This window comes from Topomyia yanbarensis, chromosome 3, assembly GCF_030247195.1.
Source record: "Topomyia yanbarensis strain Yona2022 chromosome 3, ASM3024719v1, whole genome shotgun sequence".
NCBI classification, from domain to species: Eukaryota; Metazoa; Arthropoda; class Insecta; order Diptera; family Culicidae; genus Topomyia; species Topomyia yanbarensis.
Genome location: NC_080672.1, coordinates 307,416,947 through 307,436,418, shown reverse-complemented (window position 1 = coordinate 307,436,418; position 19,472 = coordinate 307,416,947). Strand labels below are relative to the sequence as shown.

General features: G+C 41.0%; 2 protein-coding genes across 6 annotated transcripts in view; both read left to right on the top strand.

Moving 5' to 3' along the window:
* Positions 1-19,472, top strand: part of LOC131688666 (cAMP-specific 3',5'-cyclic phosphodiesterase 4A-like) — a 683,953-nt gene that overhangs the window by 175,803 nt on the left and 488,678 nt on the right. The gene's annotated exons all lie outside the window — the stretch shown is intronic.
* LOC131688668 (uncharacterized) lies at positions 16,605-17,655 on the top strand. The gene is made up of 2 exons (XM_058973092.1): positions 16,605-16,723; positions 16,786-17,655. Exon 2 carries the CDS (start codon positions 16,827-16,829, stop codon positions 17,496-17,498), a length of 672 nt encoding a protein of 223 aa, XP_058829075.1. The 5' UTR covers positions 16,605-16,723; positions 16,786-16,826; the 3' UTR covers positions 17,499-17,655.

Genomic DNA, 19,472 nt, shown 5'->3' with positions numbered 1-19,472 from the left:
TACATTCACCATCTGTTGAAGTCGACGAAAGTTGCACCGCTTACAGTTATGATTTCAAGGTGGTCTATATTTCGAACTAAAAGAAGGTGCCGCTTACGAAAAATATCTTCTACTGAAATGAGTCATGCCACTCCGAAGCAATTAAAAACAATAAACATGTTTTTTTGATCAGCACAAATCAATCATCTGAGAATAAGGTGATCAGTTTAAGCATTCAATTTCACTATAAAGTTTTTTTCGAATTTAAAAAAAAAATCGAGTACCGGTACTTTACCGGTACTACCGGTACTGAGGGCTTCAGTACCGTAGTACCGGTTTTCGCCAAAAAGGGTCGGTACTGCGAACCCTATATACAACCGACGACATATGCGCGTTTTTACGCTAATTACTAGAACAAGATTGAACACAATTAGAACGAAAAGAAACGACCTTATCACCTTTTACATCAATAATCAAGCTACAATATTTTTATACTCATAAAGAAATATGACTAGCGTGACAATAATATAGAGCATGTACCACTCCAAAGCATATGCAGTACTCACACTCAAAAAATAAACACTTTAAAGTTACATGAATTTTCATGTAAATGAATATTTTCCAACATTCAACAAATATTACGTGATTCCTATAAACGACATTTGACCAACCTGTAACATCTACTTTATTCACACATGACCTTTAAGTGATAGTACGTTAATCGTTGAAACGTAGCTCACGTGAATTTCCTATGTGAAAAAATAGCTGCAAATTTGGTCACTGATTAAACTATTTCGAATCTATTGAGTTAAATGTTGCTAATTATGTTGTAAGTATTGCTTGCTAATTTTTTGGGATATGCAAAATCATATTGCTTATCTAAATTTCAGAATAACTCTTGACCAAATTGAGCACGACATGTAAGTACAAAGTAAAGTCGTTGTTTATCCTGTGGGTAATATGTACTGCATGTAAAGAAACCCACATAACAAATTGAACAAAACTGTAATTTAAATTAATCTTTCCTCCGTTATTTCCAAAAAAAGATACTTCGTCAATATGGTTTGGCCCTTTCTACAAAAAACTCTCGATTTGTTTGTTGTTATATTTGGTGGTGATGCAACATTGGAATAGTACCGTTCCGAGTGTAAAAGGTACCGACGAGTCTCTTGTCAGAGCCAATAGACGGTAAAATAGATTGCAACCAACATACGTTAACCGTGCCGTTCGGAATGCTCAGGATAAACAGGAAGTCCGTTAATAATAGGGACAGCCAATAAATACTTTCCGACGGTGCTGGTTCGTCATAAAGGTGAGCTGATTGTATTATAACTGTTCTTATTGCATCTGATTATATCAATTATCAATGTTTTTTTCTATATTTGTAGAGTAGATATTCCGTTTCCACAATTAATGACTATGGACGAATTGAACATCGATCTGGGCAACCTTTATCTCTCAGGGACGAGAAAGGGCTCAACCCCAGCAAGTCATCCAACATGTTAGTGCTATTACCATCTCTATCCACGTTTATTTTGCCATATTTGTGGATCTGATGGACACATCGTCCCATAAACTATCGCATGATACGGGAATTAACATTTAGTACATGCTAATCTGGTTATCCTTATTACTGTGATCATGTGACAATACTGGTGATCGTGCTGTACAAATGATCGCAACGGCGATTAATATTGGAGAGTCGCAATTGGAACCATTGCACAAACATGTGAGAAACCGTAAGTGCTTCTTGATCTGTGGGTGATTTGTGCACAAACATTAACCTGAACAAAATTAGAGGAGGCTTAAATTGCATATATTTCGGACGGTGAGATTGTATTTGCTACTCGGAGCTGATTAGAAATGCATCGAATTCACAACAATAACCTCATTTGTGATGATCTTTGTGGTAAGATTTAAATATTGTTATATTTTCACCGGATTATAAAAAAAATCAATTAAATTTCAGATGCAGTTCCTTCTGTTGGCAATCTTCATAAAAGCGCTACCGATTTCAACCTATTTTTGTTTGGTGGTAAAGCCGTTACACTAAAACAAATATGCTTGTTATCGGACCCAACTGGTCCGCGCGCACCTCATCTGCTACATGCCTTGGTCCGCGCTCTGCATGCATCGAACTGTAGGAACAAGCCCACTGGGCTCATGACAGGTATAGACACCCGTCAAGTGTCACTTCGGCAGGTATAGACTGTATAGCAGCTGTCATGTGTGATCCCGGTGAGTAGACAACTAGAAGCAGGCAGAAGAACGTGTGAAAATTTTATTATACAAGTGAGTGAATTTATAAATTGAATTTTTGAAATACTTGGGGTTTATTAAGCCTAAAATTACCGCTTTAAAACCTAACTTACATCTACTTACAAGCCTAGTAGCTGAGATTCTATATGCTACATACTTAAATTGAGAGTTAAAACTAACTTAAATTACTTATGCTATCTTAACCTAAAAGCCTATGTAATAGCGACGCTAGTACAGTACAAATCGATACAGGAATCAACTTCCTCAGCAGTAGACAGCCAATTGAACTATAAACTGAATTGCCAAATCAATTAGAAAGCGATCTCAAGACTAAGTGAAGGACTAAACGTAAGTGATATCTCTTTAACTAAACCTAAATTGTCTGTACTGAACTGTACCTAACCTAAAATTATTGTCATTGTAACCGCGTTGCCCCAACAGGAATATTATAATCTCCCTATCACCCCGGAAACCTACGCTGGTTGTTTTATTGTTGGAGATTATACGTTCGGAAATAACCCTTTAATTCACGTTGACTAAAATTGTCAACATCTTATAATATTCGTTTACGGATTGAGTTTAAATTGAGCAATGTCGGGTCGGTCAAAAGCGGTCGCGAAAAGTGGTTCGAAAGGTTCGCGGTCAAAGGCAAAAGCCGGAGTTGAAAGTGGTAGTGAAATACAAGTGGAAGATGGTGCGTTTGGTGGTGTGTCAATGGTGGCCGAAGCCAATGTGGAGGTAGAGCAACAACCAGATATAACTCTTCCCGGTCAGGCGTGTAAGATATGTGGTGGTCCGGACACCGACGACATGGTTCAGTGCGACGAGTGCGACAAGTGGCATCATTTCGCTTGCGTGGGGGTAACGAAGGAGATCGAGAACCAGAGCTGGAGCTGTCCCAACTGTACTATGGCAAAAGGGATCCGGCGAAAATCTACGATTTCAAACCAGACTCCAGCGATAGTGAATCAAGTCACAGACAGCATAAAGCAGAGACCAGGAGCCAGCCAGAACCAACTAATTTCCAGTACCCCTCAGTTGCAGCAGCGAGAACAGCAGCAACTGAATAAAACAGGCAAGTCGGTCAAGCAGAAGGCTCTTTCGGAACAACCACCCAGAGGATCTCTCTCAATGGTCTCATACGCATCTTCTAAGAACTCGCTGCTGAAACTGGAGCTATTGAAATTGGAAGAGGAGCATGCGCTTGATCAACAAGCAGCAGCGAAGCAGCGTCTGTACGTGGATAGGAAATACAACATTCTCCAACAGATGGCAAGCCGGACGAATGTGTACTCCCACGACGGTTTGAGTCGCGTGAACGACTGGATAAATGATGTCAACAAGCTTCAGAAGGAAGGACAGATGGTCGATTCGGCTCCAAAACACTTCAACCCACAACAACATTCAACGCACAACGCTTCTGACAGGGCAGAAGACCATCGAGATATTTCGAATGGGCAGTGTTCGGATCAAAATGCATCGCATCGAAGTAACCAATCGTATTCTCGGATTTCTGACAACGGTAGCATACATTCTAGGCCAATTTCGGTACAGAATTCGAAAAGATGTGGCCCTTGTCCAGACAGTCAATCATCCGTTCGAATCCCCAGCCGCATCAACAGATCCAATTCGATCACCAATCCGGACCGATCGGAGCAGCAGCAACTTCCACAGGACAGTGGCTTGACGTACCAACGCGCATCGAAGTGTAGTCGATCCATTATACATCGGAACCCTTTAGAACCACAACAAGCTCGTCAGCCCACCCGGGCACAGCTTGCAGCTCGACAAGCAATATCAAGGGATTTACCTACATTCTCTGGTAATCCTGAAGATTGGCCGATCTTTCTGTCATCGTTCAACAGCACAACGGCGATGTGCGGATTCACGATGGATGAGAATATTATCCGGCTGCAGAAGAGCTTAAAAGGACGAGCATACGAAGCGGTGAAGAGCCGTCTGATGCACCCCTCTAACGTTCCAGGAGTGATGGCTACTTTGAAGATGATGTTTGGGCAACCTGAGGCCATTGTATATTCTCTGATCGCCAAGATCAATGCCTTACCACCTCTGAGGGAGGACAAGTTAGAGACTATTGTCGACTTTGCGGTGAATGTACAAAACTTCTGTGCAACAGTGGATGCGTGTGGGCTGGAGGACCACCTTTACAACGTCTCACTACTTCAGCAACTCGTCAATAAACTGCCGCCTACGATAAAGTTAGACTGGGCGTGCCATCGTCGAGCTCTACCCAGGGTCAACTTGGCGATTTTCGGGGACTGGGTCTACTCTCTTGCTGAAGCCGTGAGCACGGTGGCCGTCCCTTCGATTGTACAGGAGCATAAGCCGGCACGTAATGAAGGTCGCGGTCCTAAGAAGGGCAACGCTTTCTTGAACGCTCACCTTGAATCACCTGAGCAGATCCCGGCATATAAGACGCCCAACGCAGACGCCACCGACAGGGCGCCACTCGTGCCCAAAGCTCGCGTCAACTACGACTGTCCAACGTGCAAGGGTACATGTAAAGCGGCAGACAAATGCAAGCGTTTTCTGGAACTATCTCGAGATGCGAGATGGGCTGCGGTTCGGGAATTTGGTTTGTGCCGAACATGCTTACGTCGTCACAATGGGAACTGCAAAGCAAAACCCTGCGGCAAAAATGGCTGTATCGTCAGACACCACGAGTTATTACACAACGACCAGAAAAACGAGCGTCCTCCATCAAATACCGTGCATTCTTCGTCTGTACAACCTGCACCGAGCAAAGGGCATGGGATCAACCATCATCGAGCATCGACGTCTGCTATACTGTTCCGATACTTACCCGTAGTACTGCAAGGAATCAACAAGGCCGTTCATGCCTATGCTTTCTTCGATGACGGTTCAGAACTTACACTTCTCGACAGCGGGTTGGCTGACGAGCTTCAGTTAGATGGTGAAGTCAGTCCACTGTGTCTGCGGTGGACAGGAGGTAAAGAGCGTCACGAAGAGAGCTCTCGAATCGTTGACGTAGGAATAGCAGGAGTAAACGGCAACACCAAGGTGTTTAATCTGCGTAACGTAAGAACGGTAGGTGAACTACAGCTTCCACGCCAAACTCTGGATATCACCGAGTTGTCGCAACTGTACCCACACTTACGAGGTCTGCCAATAGAACCGTATCATGAGGCACAGCCGCGTATCCTGATAGGACTGAAGCATGCACGGGTCGGTTTGGTTTTGCAAAGCAGAGAGGGTCGAATAGATCAGCCGATCGCAGCTAAGACAAGGCTAGGATGGACTGTATATGGTGGTCATGTCGAAGAAGCTCCTCATATAGTCCAATGTGCGTTTCACGAACACCACCCAGAAGAACAGATGGACGAAAGCCTACATCGTAGTATGAAGGAGTATTTCGCCTTGGATAGTCTTGGAGTATCGAAACCGGACAACACACTCTTATCTACCGATGATCGTCGGTCACAACACTTGCTGAAGTTACTTACAAAATTCAGAAACGGTAGATACGAGACAGGGTTACTTTGGCGATTTGACGACATTCGCCTTATATACGCGAACGGAGGTCTTAGTGGAATGTACGTAATGTTTCAAAGATTTTCTTCCATTTAATTCCACTATGTTTTTATAGTTAGATGCACTTGCACTTCACTATTTAACAGATACCGGTATTTCGATTACTACTTGTAATCTTCTTCACTGAAGAAGATTACAAGTAGTAATCGAAATACCGGTATCTGTTAAATAGTGAAGTGCAAGTGCATCTAACTATAAAAACATAGTGGAATTAAATGGAAGAAAATCTTTGAAACATGACATTCGCCTCCCTGACAGCCGTGCGATGGCTCTTCGATGGTTTTACTCTCTTGAGAAACGCATGGAGAAGGATGCAGTGTTAGCCAAATCCCTCAACCGACAGATTGCAGATTATATTACCAAAGGATATATCAGGAAACTTTCGAGTCTGGAGCTCGCTCAGTCATACGCTCGTACGTGGTACCTTCCCGTTTTTCCCGTAACAAACCCAAACAAGCCTGGGAAACTGAGAATCGTATGGGATGCAGCGGCCACGGCTTACGGCCAATCTCTTAACTCCGGACTACTGCAGGGTCCTGATCAGCTTTGTTCTCTATTCTCCATACTTCTTCAGTTCAGGGAGCATCGAGTTGGACTGACAGGAGACATCCGTGAAATGTTTCACCAGGTGGATATCCTAGAAGAAGACCAGCAGTGCCAACGGTTCTACTGGAGAGACGAGAACGGAGAAATCGCAACATACGTTATGCGTGTGATGACATTCGGTGCCTGCTGTTCTCCGAGCTGTGCTCAATATGTTAAAAATACCAACGCCGAGCGCTACGCACAACTTCACCCGGTAGCAGCGGAAGTCATAACGAAAAGGCACTACGTGGATGACATGCTGGTGACCGTAGAAACAGAAGAGGAAGCAATCAGTTTGGCACAGGAAGTGAAGTTCGTACACTCAAAAGGCGGGTTCGAAATCCGTAACTGGATTAGCAACTCTGGTCGTGTATTGGCAGCCCTGAAGGAAGAAACCATCGAAGAGAAAAATCTGGATCTGTCATCCGAGATGGCCACCGAGAAGGTGCTAGGGATGTGGTGGTGTACGTCGTCGGACGCCTTCACCTACAAGGTCGGCTGGAGCCGGCATGATCGAGCGCTGCTAGAAGGCCAACGGTATCCTACTAAAAGGGAAGTACTCCGGGTGCTCATGACGATCTTCGATCCACTTGGACTGATTGCTAACTTCCTGATGTTTCTGAAGATTTTACTGCAAGAAGTTTGGCGATCTGGCGTTCAGTGGGATGACCCGATCAGCGAATCTTCATTCGAGAAGTGGAAGCGGTGGCTGCAGGTTCTCCCGCGAGTGGAACAGGTTACGGTTCCGCGATGCTACCGTATTCGGACTAGTTCCAGTGCAAATTATGAAGTACAGCTGCACACATTTGTCGATGCCAGTGAGAACGGCTTTGCCGCCGCCGTATATCTACGCTTTGTCCAGAACAAGATCGTGGAGTGTGTTCTAGTCTCGGCCAAGACACGGGTGGCGCCGCTGAAATTCAGTTCAATTCCGAGACTTGAACTCCAAGCAGCTGTTATAGGTGCAAGATTAGCACGATCGATTGGAGAATCCCTTTCTATTCCAATCTCTAACCGTTTTTTCTGGACAGATTCCTGGGATGTAATGTGCTGGATAAACTCGGATCATCGACGGTACTCCCAGTTTGTAGCGTTTCGAGTTAGTGAGATTCTCGAAATCACTGAGATAAATGAATGGTGCTGGGTGCCCACCAAGCTCAACGTAGCCGATGACGCTACCAAATGGACTGGTCAGCCGGATATGACTCCCGACAGTAGATGGTTTAAAGGACCAGATTTTCTTTGGCGTCCGGAGGCGGAGTGGCCACAATCGCCGACCAAAAGCGGTTCCACAATCGCAGAGCTTCGCCCCAATCTTCTGTTACACTACACGGTCCCTGAAGCTGTAATCGATGTGAATAAGTTCTCCAGCTGGAAGCGACTCGTCAATATCGTCGGATATGTATACCGCCTTCCAGCCAACTGCAAACTGCAACTCCAAGGGAAGCCGATCGTTTCGGGTCCACCAACAACAGAAGAGCTCAAGAAGGCAGAGAGCTACCTTCATCGCCACGCGCAACTGGAAGGATACCAAGGAGAAGTGACCCTATTGCGTAGGGCAAAGGAATTCCCGGAAGAACCACGCAAGCAAATTCCAAAGAACAGCGAATTGTATCAGCTAACGCCCGTACTCGATCAACGGGGCGTCATCAGGATGAAGGGTAGAACACGGTTCTGTGACTACGTAACAGAAGACGCAAAGAATCCTATTGTTTTACCTCGCGACCACCACCTAACCACCTTGATCATAGCATACTACCACCAAAAATACCACCACCAGAACCATGAAACCACCATAAATGAAATCCGACAGAAATATAAGATTTCGCGACTACGAGTTTGCTACGCTAAAGTCAGAAGGCAATGTCAACGTTGTAAAAATGATAACTCAGTTCCACGTCCTCCAATCATGGCCGATCTTCCGCCAGCACGGCTCGCGGCATTCTCACGTCCTTTCACGCACGTTGGGATCGACTACTTTGGGCCAATGGAGGTCGTCGTCGGTAGAAGAGTGGAAAAACGATGGGGAATGCTCGCAACCTGTTTAACCATTCGTGCGATACACATTGAGCTGGTACACTCACTTAGCACGGACTCATGCATCATGGCTCTACGCAGCTTTATCGCCCGTCGCGGTTCGCCCAGGATGATATACAGCGACCGTGGGACAAACTTTGTCGGCGCAAGTCGAGAACTACGGAATGCCGAGTCCGCTATCAACCAACAGGCGATAATGGCAGAGTTCGTCAGCTCCGAAACTAAATGGTTGTTCAACCCTCCAGCTTCGCCGCACATGGGCGGCAGTTGGGAACGCCTGATCCGCACTGTTAAAAAGAATCTGGCCGCCATCTGCCCGACGAAGAAACCGACCGATGAAGTACTCCGGAGCCTTCTGACTGAGATTGAGAACGTAGTGAACTCTCGGCCATTGACCCACGTTCCGATCGATGATGAATCGGACCCCGCTCTAACTCCGAACCATTTCCTGCTCGGTTCCTCGAATGGAACGAAGCCACTGACTGTAAACGACGACAGCGGCATCGTGTTGCATCAAGGCTGGCGCACATCGCAAGCGCTAGTCAATCAATTTTGGAGGCGCTGGTTAACAGACTACCTGCCAGAGATCACCCGAAGGACGAAGTGGTTCATCCATACGAAACCCGTATGTGTAGGAGACGTCGTTGTCATCATCGATCCGAAATTGCCGAGAAACTGTTGGCCGAAGGGAAAGATCATCGAGACCTGCAATTCCAAAGACGGCCAGGTACGATCAGCCACTGTACGGACGGCGAATGGCGTGTACGAACGGCCTGTAGCCAAGCTTGCTGTCCTGGATGTTCAGCGCGACGTGAAGTAAGCCAACCACAGGATGGCGTACTGGGGGGCAGTGTTATCGGACCCAACTGGTCCGCGCGCACCTCATCTGCTACATGCCTTGGTCCGCACTCTGCATGCATCGAACTGTAGGAACAAGCCCACTGGGCTCATGACAGGTATAGACACCCGTCAAGTGTCACTTCGGCAGGTATAGACTGTATAGCAGCTGTCATGTGTGATCCCGGTGAGTAGACAACTAGAAGCAGGCAGAAGAACGTGTGAAAATTTTATTATACAAGTGAGTGAATTTATAAATTGAATTTTTGAAATACTTGGGGTTTATTAAGCCTAAAATTACCGCTTTAAAACCTAACTTACATCTACTTACAAGCCTAGTAGGTGAGATTCTATATGCTACATACTTAAATTGAGAGTTAAAACTAACTTAAATTACTTATGCTATCTTAACCTAAAAGCCTATGTAATAGCGACGCCAGTACAGTACAAATCGATACAGGAATCAACTTCCTCAGCAGTAGACAGCCAATTGAACTATAAACTGAATTGCCAAATCAATTAGAAAGCGATCTCAAGACTAAGTGAAGGACTAAACGTAAGTGATATCTCTTTAACTAAACCTAAATTGTCTGTACTGAACTGTACCTAACCTAAAATTATTGTCATTGTAACCGCGTTGCCCCAACAGGAATATTATAATCTCCCTATCACCCCGGAAACCTACGCTGGTTGTTTTATTGTTGGAGATTATACGTTCGGAAATAACCCTTTAATTCACGTTGACTAAAATTGTCAACAATGCTGGAACAGGTTTTTATCTAGTGATTGAAAATCATGAACATTCTTATGCACAGGATCTATTTTTTTATAGACTCCTACCTTCTTTAAAAAAGTGATTTAGCTAATTAAAGAAATTGGATTTTGAAACATCTTTGAGTCTAAAGCACACTATTAAAATGTAAGTAAAGCCTTATATTCAGTTAATACAATTAGGATTTGAATAAATTGTTATGAACCGATTATATTTATTTAAATGAAATTAATTGAAAAAATCTGCATGTACGTCTTCAAATAATTATCACGTTTGGCGTCATGTAAATGTTACATTTGTTTTCACTTAATTATTACGTTTGACTCCATGTATTTGTTACGTTTCGCTTCATGTAATGATTACGTGATTTTCTATTACTAATTATCTCGAAAACACATAACATCTACCTGATGATTCAGATATTGAAGTTGATTTTAATTTACAGGATCATTCGATAAAAAATACGTGAAAAATGTGGTGGATGAGAATCGCATATGTTTTCACGTAGAAGCAAAGGGATTTATTTTTTGAGTGCAATACAATAAGAACAATTAATATAAAGTATTGATGAATTTATGGACTAAAAGTAAACCAATGAATATGACAATTCAACATCTCTTCTTCATTCTGAATTCAGGGCAGGAAATATTCGAACCGAACCTATGTTCGAATACTTTCAAAGCGCGAAGCTTTGCGTTACTGGTTCGTATTCACAAGCTTCGCATCACAATCGCTTACCATCGTAATTGCGGACATTTGGGCGATACTTTTGCATGCTCTTCGGCGAGGACAAATGAAGCTTCTTGTTCATTTCATTGATGTTCGGAAAGATATGTAAAAGCTTTTGCGTAGTTTTCGACGAACACGAGCTAAGCTCTTGGTTCGTGTGATCGATATTTTTGAAACAGTTACACGGAGCTTCGAAGCGATGTTCGCGAACACAGAAAAAAGATTACCTCGAAGTATTTCAGAATCGCGAACACCGAAGGATTATATCAATTTAGCATCGCGAGGGCCATCGCTAACATGTTCGCCGGACGATATTAGTTTTCTTTATTCAAATACCTACCTACTAGTTATGCAAAAAAAAGTATATTCTAGACAGAGGCCTTGTATTAAGGGTGGAATAGGTGAAAAATAATTGTGACAATGTGTAGCTTATGGATGCTGGGGTTAACTGAAAAGTGACGTAACAAGTTTATTTAAGATACCCTACTGATATATTACCAGTAGGGATAAAATCAAGATTTCGTGACAGGGCGGGGATAAATTTTCAAATGAAATAAATTAGGGCTAGAAAATGAAGTTAAACACAATGTACACAACGTATTGAGTGGCTTATCTTAGTCATGTTCCTATGTCAGTTTCTTGAGGATCCAGTTATGTCAGTTTCTTGAGGATAAAGATATCGATATCCATTCAAAGGAAAAATCGATTATCAGTTAAATAAATAACGTCATGATGTGTATGATGAATCCTAGAAAAAAATAGGGAATGTCAATAAACTCGACCATTCCCGCTTCATATTTGGCAGTTCTGGTCGTTTTGTAAATCTTGTTTTCGACTAACAGTAAAACCATTTTGATTCAGAAGTATGTTTTAGAAGGGCGCATGTTTTTTTGTGCACTTATTTATAAAACGCTTTGAATCCATCTACCAGTGTGATGAGACATTTTTATAACTGTTTTCGAATATTATATCGGTTGAGAACTTTTAAATCAACCACTTAAGGGATTACACCACCGCAAAATTAAAAAAAAATCGAAATTGATCTTGATTGATTTTATTATTCCATATCAACATTTGAATAGATTTGTGAACAAACTTTTGTTTTGCTGATTTCTCTTAATTTGTTATCATTTCAACACAGAAAACATTTGAAATCGATTCTACCAAGGGAAAAGATGTTGATTCATGTGTATTTTTCATAAAATTCAACTCTGTAGCGGAAAAATGAGCGAAATAAGTTTGTTTACAAAAGTCTCATTAGCCCTTTTGAAGAATTACTATTGTATTGATCTTAAATATGGGTCTTCAAAATAATATATCAAAATATGGAATGCGACAAAAAGCGAATAATAAAGGAAAGACAGTATTCGAAAAAGTTCGAGTTTAGAACGACTTTCATTCTACTTGGAGTTATTTATTTCGCTTCTCATTTTCCGAGATTTCCCTTACATAAAGCATTTCGGCAATAACTGATTCAAAAAAAAAATACAGGGGGCCGTAAAGATTTCTTTCTTTTATTTTTGCCTTTCTCAATAGAAAAGCAATGGAATTGCTCTGAAAACCGACTTTTTAACGGAGGCCCGGAGGGCCGAGTGACATATACCATTCGATTCAGTTCGTCGAGTTCGGCAAATGTCTGTGTGTGTGTGTATGTGCGTCTGTGTGTGTGTGTACGCGAACACAATCTCACTCACTTTTCTCAGAGATGGATGAACCGATTTTTACAAACTTAGTCCCAAATGAAAGGTGCAACGTTCCCATAGGCTGCTATTGAATTTCTAATGGATCCGACTTCCGGTTCCGGAATTACAGGGTGATGAGTACGATCACGCAGAAAATGTCGATTTTAAGAAATTCTGCAATGAATGTATAATGGTGAAAATTTTTCCAAAATGTGACCACAACTGCTTCGATTTGTAGTACTAGGTCATTAACAGCCATTCAAAGTCTCTTTGGTCACATTGGCCACCATCATCGGTTCCGGAAGCCCCGGCGGAAGTATCTAAATTCAGAATAACAGTCACATCGGTTTCTCGGAGATGGCTAGACCGACTCGGCTAAACTTAGTCTCAAATGAAAGGTATTGCGTCCCCGTAAATGGCTATTTAATTTCATCCCGATCCGACTTCCGGTTCCGGAGTTACAGGCTGTGGCGTGCGATCACATAGCAAATTGTGATTCAAACCGATACTCCGATGGAAGCAAGAAAGGTAAAAATTTCGCTAAAATGTCTCTCAAACAACTTAAATTTGCTGTTCTAGGTCACCGACGGCCAACCAAACTTTCGTTGACTACATTGACCACCATAGACGGTTCCGGAAGTGCCCGGGAAAAGCGGCCATCTTTCAAAATTTACGAACTCACATCAGTTTCCCGGAAATGGTTGGGCCGATTTTCACAAGCTTAGTCCCAAATGATAGCTATAATATCCCCACAGATGTCTATAAAATTTCGTACGGATCGCTTATATGGGTCCGGAAATATAGACTAAATCGTCCGGTCATATATGAAATTCCCATATAAGTCGGAACTCTAATTGTTTTTCAAAGGGGGGACCCCATGAAATTTCAGAAATCGAATTCGTATTTTTGATGCCAAACATCTTTAAAATGCATGAAACGTCGAGATTTTATGTTATCTCGAAAATTTTTTTTTATCAAAATCGACTTTTTGGGACTTTGCCGATTTCGCACCTTTTTTCAGTTCAATATTACCATGGCTGTTTTTTCTTTTTCAAAATTTTAGAACTCGAAAAATATTTTCCTGAATATAGTTGTCATGTGATGTATAATAATAAAATGTAATATATGCATTTAAAAGTTTTTAATGAATATAAACAACGCACACATTCTCGTGATTCATGATTGAGAAAGGCACAATTGCACCGCTAGGTGGATTAAAATAGGTTTTTATTAGTAAAAGTCAAATAAGGGAAGATTACATCATGGAGAAGATAAACCAAATTTTGTCCTTTTCAGAATTGTTTTTGGATTTCCAACAAAAAAAAATCACTAGAACATTGTTTGTAAGTTCTTTGCGTTTCTCCATCAGTAATTAGTTAACAAATACAATACAAACAAGTTGGAATATCCTTCTCATTATTTATCACAAAACACATGTACAGGAGTCAGGAAATAAATTTCATAAAAGTGGAACATGTAATAAGTTTGACACTTCATTTATTAAGTCAACAGATTCTGTCGAAAATGTTTGAAAATAAATATTTTGTCTCTTGTGATTAGGTAATCAACCAATAAACTTATAAAACAATATTATAAAAATCATTTGGAAGCTTTCCTCTTGGTTTGGTACAGATGCCAAGAAATTATAATTCAATTAATGACAATAATAATGGATTCAAGTATGTAGGTATTTGTTAATAAATTCATTTGGTAAAATTAAAAATAACGTTTAACACACAAATCATCGCATATTATTGAGTGAATATGACTAGCCGATTTAGGAATGTTGCGCAAGAACGTCAGAAACAAAAGCCAACGGACTACGCCTAACTACCCCTCAGTGGATGCAAATAACTGAAGTTCACCGTCTAACTGAACTCAGACGTCAGCAGTGAGATTCCATCCGAAAATTGTTTTTTTAGGAAGAATTTGTTTTAGATAGGGAGATTATTAAGAGAGGGGTAATGGTTTTAGCGTTAAAAAACACTATTTGCGATTTTTTTAGAAATTTGGGAGAAGCGAATTGATCATAACTTTTGTACATTATAATGTATCATTTCATCCAAAAGAGTCATTTCACCAAAAAACATTTTTTCACGCTGAAACCCTTACCCCCTTAAACATACTTTATACATCTTCACCTAAACTCCTTGGCTGGGAAAATATATTCCGATTGAAAAAGAAAAGACGAGTTTGCAATCAAAGTAGCTAGTAAACATAATTGTATTCCGAAAAAAAGAATTTGAATTTCACTACCACTACGCTCATTCAAACTCGTGGCTCATAAATTGGTAAGGTATGCGACGCACCTAATCCCTAAATCCTAAATTATAATCTTAAAATAATCCATTTTATTTATACTCAAAATAAGATTTACAGTTTATGATTTTAAGACAGATAGTCACGTAGCGAACATGTTCGCGGTGGCCTCATGATGCTGATGCTTGAAGCGATATAAAACTTCGATGTTCGCGATTCTCAAATAAACGAGGCATTCGCTTTATATGTGTTCACCGAATATCGCTTCGAAACTCTGTGGAAATGTTCCAAAAACGCAAAAACCACGAGCCAAGAGCTTACCTCGTGTTCGACGATGTGTGCTTCTAAGGTTAATGTGAACTTTTTCGAACATTGTAAAGAGCGAACTAGATGCGAAGCTCGCTTCGTCCGAGCAGAGATAAGTTTTACCCCTAAATGTTCGCAGCGATTGTGTCAAACTCATCGATTGCATGTGGTATGCTTGAGAAGGTGCTTCGTGAAGCTTCGAACAGCAATCAATTCATTTTTCGAAATTTTCCTGCCCTGATTCTGATATGACTGCAGAAAATTGGTAACTTGTTTTGAATTCTCCCACCGCCTATATGGTACAATGGGAAGATAAATTACATAAAAAATTAATAAAAAAAGATGCAAATGAAGAAGTTCGACTGTTGGCCAGCTTTACGGGATTTTTGACCACTGTATGACGTACAGAAGTCACTTTTTAAAAGGCAGGGCAATTTAGTTGAAAATGTATCACACTTATTTTGTTAAAAAAAATCCTTATAAAAACGGTGCGAAAAATTACAAACATTATACAATTATTTTTGATGATGAATTCCTTCTAATAGTCCAATTATAATTAGGTTTCATCAACGTTGTTTTAATTATCTTGACAATTAATGTCACTTAGGTGTTTTATCGTAACAGCATGCCTGTGCTCTGTGTGATGGAGTGGACGACAATTGCCGTCATTAAATGAGCATGGAAGCGGGGGATGAAATGGTAGCCAAATGAATCTCACTTCTCCTAGCCCTATAGGTATAAAGTGAAGCGAATGGACACAGTCATTCAAAGGTATCACGATGGCAACGGATTTAAGTGCCTGTTCTCGTACCGAACGTAAATTACGCCTCAATTCGGGCATCGTCTGGTTGTTCCTTCTCTTCCCATAGCGAGAGGGTCGATCAATCTATGCTCGAAATGAGAGTAAGTATGCACTTGTTGGCAAAGTACCAGCCACGTAGTCAGCGTGAATCTAGTTCAACAGTTTCGCTGAATTCGGGATATTTACAGTGCGAAGTGCAATGCCGCTGCAGTTTACATAGATACACATATGTCCTTTGTCGAAAGATGGTTGAGAAATAGAGAGGAGGGGGATGGAGGCCAACTTTTGGCAAGTGCGGATAGACTCAGGCGAAAACGAGGTCGAAGGAAAATAAACTTTTAGTAGGACAATGACATCAGTACTGCGCTATGCTGTCGTTTTCGTAGTAGAGTAAGACGTCGTAGTTTCGATAAAAAAAAGAGCTTGGCTATCGGCCAAAAGTTATGTTTGAAAGCGACGAGGCAAACAGTTTCTACATCCGGTGGGGTGGAAATGACTGTAGCTATAATACTAATATTAGTACTGGATTTATGCAGATGTTTCATTGAACTTAATTCTTATTTATTTTCTCTTCTTTTTTCAGGTGAGTGTTATTTAAAAGCAGAACCTAAAGTGAGGATTTATTATACGATTCGTAAGTGCGGTATTATGAATATCACCCTCTTTTGTAATTTCTGTTTTTATCCCACTAATAATTGAACCTAGAATTGAACAGAAACCCACTAACTTTTAAATTTGCCATGGCTTGTCAAATTGAATACTTTGTCTTGGAGCCTTCAAACGCTTGACACCCTTGAAACCATATTCGTTTCGTTGATCCAAGCAATCTATACTTTTCCGTTCCATCTAATGTCATTCAATACAACTACTATCGGAGTTCTTGCGAGCCCCGGAAGCGTATTCGTAAGTGAGCAAATTTATGTTTTACATTGTTTTGCCTTTTAGCAGATCTTCCACATTTTCAGTCATAAGCTCGCCCCGCGAAAAACGATCCCGACATTGACCTATGGGCAGTTCTATAGCGCTGTTTCTAGCCGTCCTACTACATGCCGGTCTCAAAATTCTTGTTTTTATGGATCCGCCAGCGAAAGAGGAGAGCTGTTGTACGGTGGGCCCGAATCTAAGAAGTGTCCTGTTTCTCAGTTCTGTCGTGATGTATCTCAGCAAAACGAAAATCTTCCCGGTGCGTTACCGGCGGGTTCCACTCAGTGCGCAAGCCGTGGCTGAGTTTTTCATTTTTCTTTTGGTCATTGAGATAGCCATGGTGATCGTGTGGTGTCGAATCGAAGCCCTGTTGTTTCGATTATTCCAGTGTCTCGCATCCCGTAAATACCCGGTACTGTACGCTGATATGGGAGGTGATAGTCTGGTGGAGTTTCTCATAACGCTGTGCAGCATGGTGACATTTGTTTTCACAGCCATCGGAACAGGATATGTGAGCTGGGGTGCGCAGGTGTATGATAAAGCCCTAGGAAAGTTGAGTGAGGTAATTACCCGGGCACGTCCACAACAAGCGGCAGTGTGTCCGGCACATCTTTGTTCTACGATGGAATTGGAAACGGACGATAGTCAGCGAATTCCACGACGTTCGACCAGGAGAATGCAGCATCGTGAGTTCTACGATAGTAGCTATGAAAGACGTCCGCGAAGACGAAGATCTTCATCTAGAGCACGATGAAGTACGTGATCCATTATATATTTTAGACGTACTTAACAAAATCATGGTATTCAATATACGACTGTTTTAAAAAAGCTGTTGTACCGACATGAGCTCGTTTCTGTTTTGAGATCCAAAAGTTGACCGTGTACTTCACGGGATATGAATCTGTTTCCATGGAAGCATCGAGGACAACTTCTTCGGATTTTTTTTTCGATATAACTTCTGCAGGAATCCGACAAAGGAGCATAAACGATAATTGGTGAAGTGATATCAATTGTACAACATCGATTGGTTCGTGCTACCTCCTCAGTTGCATAGCTTTTCACTAGCACAATAGATCTGCTAGCGTAGACCTACTAGAGTCAGCAGAAGAATTTTTTAATTAATTTACTTCATATTCTTATGAGTTTCCTATTTGCAATCCTACCGTTGAGATGAGAGAGCTTTTTTTCAAGACCGAAATGGAAGGAGCTGGGTTCAACTCCTAATATTGAATTGTTCGTGATTGGACCTGTAGTTGTTCGTTAAAATAATCACAAACTTTATTTTGAAATAAACCATACTTGACGACCAGTTTCTACCTGGTGAGGCGAAGTCTGCAACGTTCAGATAAACCGTATCAATCAACCGTCGTCACGTTCAACGGATTGCACTTACGTCGATGCGCCTATATAAATACATACACGCGAACATTTGTTTAGTGTCTCCCGGTTCTCATTCTCAACCCATCAATCAGCTATCTATCATATTTATGGATTACGGGAAATCTTTCAACGTCGTTTGTCGTGCACGGTTTCCTCCCCTGGCGGGTACCAAGCTAGCAGTTGGGAAACGGAAATTGCAATCAGGTGACGCGGAAGAGCAAATCAAATGAAAGCGGAAAAATTCCGCTGCAATCAATGAGAAATGTTGGCATCAGCATTTTTGCAACAGCGAAATCGATTATACGTGGACGAATTGAGTTCAAAAGTTGGCCAGATTCGATTGATTCCAGCCGCTGCAAAAACCGCAGTTGCTTGATAATGTTCCAAAATGCTATCTCTGTTTTCTCCATGTGGATTGTTGAAAAATCTCATGCAAACTTCAAGTACGTTGGTTCGGTAGCTAGTCTAGTCTGATTTGGCTCAAATTTTGAACAAATGCAAGTGGTGGAACTGGTAATCGACCCAGGGGTGGACCGATTGAATTTTCTAAAATTCTTTTCTTTTTCTGGGCAGTCTAGTGTGTTGTCATAGCACGGGTAATAAAGAGGTGTTTTTTAGCGGAGGAATTCCACGAAGATCCGTCCGAAAATCTTTAAAATCTTGACCGACCATCTTAGATTCCAATGAAACTTTACACGTTTCACCGTCATGCAAGACTAAATATTTTCCACAGGTAATAAGATTATTTTGACTCAAGAGCAACTTTTCAAAAGGGCGTAAACGTTTCTACGTGTATGAATTTCAATTTTTTTTGTTCGATTACTGTATTTTATACAGCAAAACTATCTGAGAGCGAGTTACAGGGAATGAATACTTCTGTCTGAAAAAAATATACACTGAAAAAAATGTGTCATTTTTCAAAAAAACAAGAATTTATGATGAAAATTTAAATTGCGAAAAATCCCATTTTTTTAAATTTTTTATATTTTGTTACCAAAAACCTAAAGAGAAAAGAATCATTTTGAATGTGATTGCATAATGGAGAAAAAATCGGTAAAAAAGTTTTCCTAACAATAATTTCGTACGTGTTTTTAAATTTCATACTAATAGACATACAAAATTGTAATTTTATTAGAGAATATAATTCTAAGCACCATTTAAAATCAAAATGCATTTAACAAAAATCTTCCAAAATGCGATAGTTTTCGAGATATTTGAAATTTTGCTTTTTCAAAAACAATTAATTCGTGTAATTATGCTCTTTTTAAAAGTTATTCGCGTTACCCCATCAAAAAATGTCAAAAATTTAATGTTTATCGTTTTAAAGACGTAAAAGCAACCTTTTTAG